Source organism: Cyprinodon variegatus, unplaced genomic scaffold (assembly GCF_000732505.1).
Source record: "Cyprinodon variegatus isolate N-32 unplaced genomic scaffold, C_variegatus-1.0 Scaffold122, whole genome shotgun sequence".
Lineage (NCBI taxonomy): Eukaryota > Metazoa > Chordata > Actinopteri > Cyprinodontiformes > Cyprinodontidae > Cyprinodon > Cyprinodon variegatus.
Window position 1 is genome coordinate 23,364 of NW_015150575.1, and position 5,384 is coordinate 28,747.

At 39.6% G+C, this 5,384-nt stretch overlaps 1 protein-coding gene across 2 annotated transcripts in view; it reads left to right on the forward strand.

The window, feature by feature from the left end:
* The first annotated feature begins 2,181 nt into the window (after window positions 1–2,181).
* Window positions 2,182–5,384, forward strand: part of btbd1 (BTB (POZ) domain containing 1) — a 10,754-nt gene continuing 7,551 nt past the window's right edge. For both annotated transcript variants that reach the window (XM_015375646.1, XM_015375647.1), the window contains exons 1-2: window positions 2,182–2,774; window positions 2,992–3,148. In XM_015375646.1, coding sequence (XP_015231132.1) covers window positions 2,380–2,774; window positions 2,992–3,148 — 552 coding nt within the window. In that variant the 5' untranslated portion in view covers window positions 2,182–2,379. The remainder of the gene's footprint in view (window positions 2,775–2,991; window positions 3,149–5,384) is intronic.

The window sequence follows — 5,384 nt, forward strand, 5'->3', positions numbered from 1 at the left end:
AATCAATCTACAATCAATGGCTTGCTAGTGAGCGACTGTAATGGCGGCGGTGTCGTGCGCGCACTGAGTAGGTAGAGCTGACCGAATTCACTCCGCCTAAATCCCAACGTACTGAAGATGACATTTGAAAGGTTTTATGTTTATGAAAGATGAGCTTTTCTGCTTTATTCTTCCCTTCACATGTTATAGCAAAATATCGGCAGTGATGATAAAAAAAATAATAAATCACGAGCGTTTGCTTGAAAGAAGGTCGCTGACAGCAGTGTCTGTCCCTTTCTCTGAAAGCCAACAGCTCCTTGTTCGTTTCAACACATTCCTTAAAAAAATCTCTCGTTGTTTCACTGAGTCTAAATGTTCGCATCCCATTGAAAACTGTTGTCAACCATATACTTGTAATAAAAATTTAATAGAAAATGGAGTGTACGTGTAATTATTAAAGACCTTATCCAGAAGGAAAAGAACCTTTTCCTATGTGAAATGTACGGAAGCATATTGCATTCACTGAATTTTGTTTCCAACCACTTTTTTCCCATATTAAACTGAAATAAAATGTAAAATTTTTCTCAGTGTCCCTAATCGTCTTCCGTAAAGATAATATGAAGGACTGTACGACAGATGTTTCATGCCTCGCTGTTTTGGTCATACAATCTACAAAAAATACGGAACAAATAGACTTTTATTAAAAATAAAAGCTGGGAAATTATAAAAACTAGGGCTGGGTATTTTAGCCAAAGTCCTGAATCGATTCGATGTTGATTCATAGAGTTCTAAATCGATTAATATTGATTCAATCTGTTTTTACAATAATGAAAGTGGTTCAACTATGTTTAAATAATATACTCATGTTTTTAATTTTTTCCTGTCATATTAAACACAAAGTGCAAACTTGTAAATCAGACAGTTTAAACTTGAGACGTGAACAAAACTGTCTCAAAAGTGCAAACTTGTTTGTGAAAAGTGAAAAAGTGAAGCCTCACTAAAGTGAGCAGACGTGACAGAACGGGGACCCAGCAGACATGCATGAGCTGCATTATCTTCCCTGCACAAACCATATTTGAAGCATTGTCTGTAACAACTACAGGGTGTTTGCTGTTCAGCCCCCATTTTTTAATGTCTTCAGTCAACCTATTGGCTATATTTGCAGCTGTCTGGCTTGATGTAATCTTGAGCGCATCTTTCCTGCTCATTTGAATGTGAACGTCACGCGCGTCATTATAAAACTAATCAATCTCATTCCCTAAATATTGATTTTGCACAAATGTAAAGGAATCGATTCAAAATCTGCTTTTTTTACCCAACCCTAATAAAAACTCCCATCTTTACTATCATGGGGTGACTCCCATGATAGTGCTTGATGAGAATCATTTGAGACTAGAATACATATCTCCTCTGTCAATAGCGATCCCTGCCTTTGCCATCAACGCCAACATCATTTCTACAACACATCGACTCAAACACAGAGGCGTAGCCAGAAAATGTTAATAAGGGTGGCCAGGCAATAACTAGTGTACACTGAGGGGGATGGCCGAAAGCAGACAGGTGCCAGAACCTCAGGGTCAATCTAAACTGTTCCAATAGGAAAATTAACAATCACAACATCCATATTTTCTACATAAAGACAAACTATACTTTCATTTGCATATATTTAAACACACATGGTGTCTAAATTAAAGGTGTAGTGGACAAAATTCTTTCAGTTTTGAGTTCTGGGGCAAACATCTTCATTGTTCATTGTTCAATTCATTGTTGTTACTTACCTTTTTTTATTAAAAATCATTCTGCATAGAATAAAAATGGACATGTACTAATATCTACATTAAATGGATTACTTGTTATTAAAGTAGTAACTTATCTCTGATTTCAGTAAAGATTCCTAGATCACTTGCACAGACGTAATTTTCTCTTTACCCCATATTAGACAAAATCTAGTTCTGAAAAGAGCATGAATTTTGTATTTATTTTCTTTAATGTTAGTATATTGATGTGCATAATTAACCAGTGTTTTTCTTGTCAGGTAATTGTTTACGTATAGAAAATTAAAATGTTTAAGTTAAAACGTTCCACTTGAGAGAATTAAAAAAAAACAAAATTTCGAGGTTGAGCCTTACAGCCTAGACCAGAAGGGGGCGCTAATGAAAGTTGAGGAATGCTAAACGCCGTCAAACCTCAAACGAGGAAAACGTGTTTTGGAGGAAGTGCGCTGACAGTCTCTTTAGCAACAGCCGACCATAAGCAATGGCCTCCTGCGCGATGGATAAAACTTGAATTAATGAATCAACTCTGTTGTTGCGTCACGTTATCATAAGTACTTAGCCGTTTATAGAATCAGAGAGTAGAAATTTTAGCACTAAGAGGTAGAAAACCCAGCTGTGGCTTGGAATGGCCAGCGGCGGTGGATTGGCGTCGAACCAAAGCGCTCCGGAGGCTCCCTCAAACTCGGTCCAATGCGGAGCTGCAGCGGCTCTGTGCAACATGCCGGCTCCGTCCGCCTCCCCGCCGGGCCTCGGCCTTCAGCGGGAGCCCGTCTACAACTGGCAGGCGACGAAGAGCTCATTGAAAGAGCGCTTCGCTTTCTTGTTCAACAACGAGCTGCTCAGTGACGTCAGGTTCGTCGTGGGGAAAGGCAGACAGGCCCAGAGGATACCTGCTCACAAATTCGTCCTGGCGGCTGGCAGCGCCGTCTTCGATGCCATGTTTAATGGAGGGATGGCCACCACGTCGGCTGAAATCGAGCTCCCTGATGTGGAGCCGGCTGCATTCCTGGCCCTGCTCAGGTGGGGGAGACAGGTGGTCCTCAGATCTCTGCCTGCACCCACACGGCACCTCACATTTCATCAGTATACTTAGGGAATGAGAAATACGTGAATTAGTTTAAAAAGAAATAGATTTTTTTCCTCTTACGTGCTACAAAAATCCACTTCAGTTTGCGTTTAGATTTTTGTTAACATGTTTTAAAAAATGTGAAGTGTCGTTGCTTTATTATTTTTACAGGTTTCTGTATTCTGACGAGGTCCATATTGGTCCAGAAACTGTGATGACGACTCTGTATACAGCGAAGAAATATGCAGTTCCAGCTCTGGAGGGTCACTGTGTGGAGTTCCTGACCAAGCATCTGAGAGCGGACAACGCCTTCATGCTCCTCACCCAGGTCACTGTCACCTCTGTTGGGTTTTTTTTATTCTTAATTGAGTTGAATTTAAGGAAACCCACCATTTTCTAGCTATAAAATGTATGCCCCTTAGTGCTGTCAAACGAATAACAATTTTAATCGCGATTAATCGCATAATATCAACAGTTAATCGCATATTTTATCTTTTTATTTGTATAAGTATGTTTTTTTTACATGTCATTTGCAGGAATCCCCAACCTGGATCCTCGAGGCCCGCTGTCCTGCAGGTTTTAGAGGTTTCCCTCCTTTAACACAGCTGATTATAATGATTGCAGTAGACCAAAAGCCTGTTAATCAGCTTTCAATTAAAATCAGCTGTGCTGAAGCAAGGAAACCTCTAAAACCTGCAGGACAGCGGGCCTCAAGGATCCAGGTTGGGGATTCCTGCAAATGACATGTAAAAAAACATACTTATACAAAAAGTTGTTTCTATTATATTTATTTTTCAAGCACTTTTAAGAAACTAGAATAAAAATATCCTTGTTTAAATTCTGTGCAATAATTATTTAAAATTTGTTTTAAAAAAAATTAGGTGTTATGCTTCTATCAAAACTGTACAAAACTACAGAACAGTAAACAGTACTTCAAAGTACTCCGTAAACTTAATTCTCTTTCAAACATAGACAGAAATAAAGATGTACTGTTAAAATTAAGTGCACATTGCGTTATGAAATACAGACTTCATTCAAATAAAATGAAGTTACTCACAAAATATTAAATAATTCAAACGAAATTACAATAACTGGCTTCTGCAGTCATCTCAACAACATAACATTTTACATTTAGAACATTTTCAAAATGCTTAAATATTCCTTTGCTCTGAACAGGAACACAGCAGCAGTGCAGTCCACATGACTTAGTTCATATCTTTGTCTTGTTGGCACTAATCCAGTGAGATGCTCGTTTCTTCTGGACAACATAGAGAGACGACTCAGGTTTTGTCAAGAGAGACTTCTGGCATAACTTTAAAAAGAAACTTATCATTCAGGATACCTTGTTTGCTGGCCATCTTTGCCCTTTCAAAGCACGGGTCTGTTATGCTGCGGACTCTCACACACACATTGCATTCCTGGTACTCCGGAAAGCGCACGGGGTAAAACGAACAGTACAGAGAGTGCTGCGGGTACAAAAAAAACATAAGCGAAGGGTGCGTGTGTTTTGATGCGTGATTAATGTGCGTTTAAAAAAATGTCGGCATTATAGTCTAAAACGGTTAACGCGTTAATAACACGTTAAAACTGACAGCCCTAATGTCCTTGTTTTGTAGCCTGATAAACCAGATTAAATGTGAGATGAAATGTGAAATTTAGTCTCCCCCCGATGAATGAGACATCACAACATTGTTCATGAGAACAACCCGTCTAATGAGCGCGATTGACTGTTACGTAGTAAGCGCGAAAGAAAGCTAGTGGGGGAGTGTAAACAAACAGCCTGTCGGTAAAACGGCGAATACGTCCTTCTTAAAAATGAAGGAGCGTAGAGCCTCTTCCTGCTCACGTTTCAACGAAAACCCCAAGTCTAATCCTTCCAAAACTGTTTCCAAAGCTGAGTCAAACAAGAACAGTTCAATAGTTGTTGCCATCTTCCTTGTTGTGCTTTCTCCAGCGTTGCTGGAGCTTTGCATCCAGAAATTCAAATCACATCTCTGCGTTGTGATTGACCCACCAGTTCTAGAGCCTGGGCCATTGATCAAGGCTAGACCACTCGCAGGCAAAAATTATTTTGGCTGCTGGCAGGTGGAGCTAGTTTACTAGGTTACTTGTTTTGAGTAAAAGTTACAGACATAACTAAATTTAACTATGAAAGAAGAAGAACTTTATAACAACTTTATAGTCATTACATTGTCACAAGTACAGAGCGAAATTCACTCTCTGCATTTTAACCCATCCCTTTTTGGGAATAGTGGGCTGTAACCCCACACTGCTGGGGGAGCAGTGTGGGGTTAAAGGTCTAGCTCAAGGCACCAGAGTGGCAGTCTGTGGGAGTGGGGTTTGAACTCAGAACCTCAGGATTCTATGTGGTTTATGCCCTAACCACTAGGCCGCCACTCCCCTGTAGAGGAAGGGTGAATCCAACCTGAGTGATAAATTGTTCTCTGTGTAAAATGAACAGAAAAGACCACGGGTTAAAAATACAATGGTACCTTCATTAGCTACAATCACACAGTATTATATCTAATAATTAAACAAAACTAAACACTCCTGAAAATAAGCAA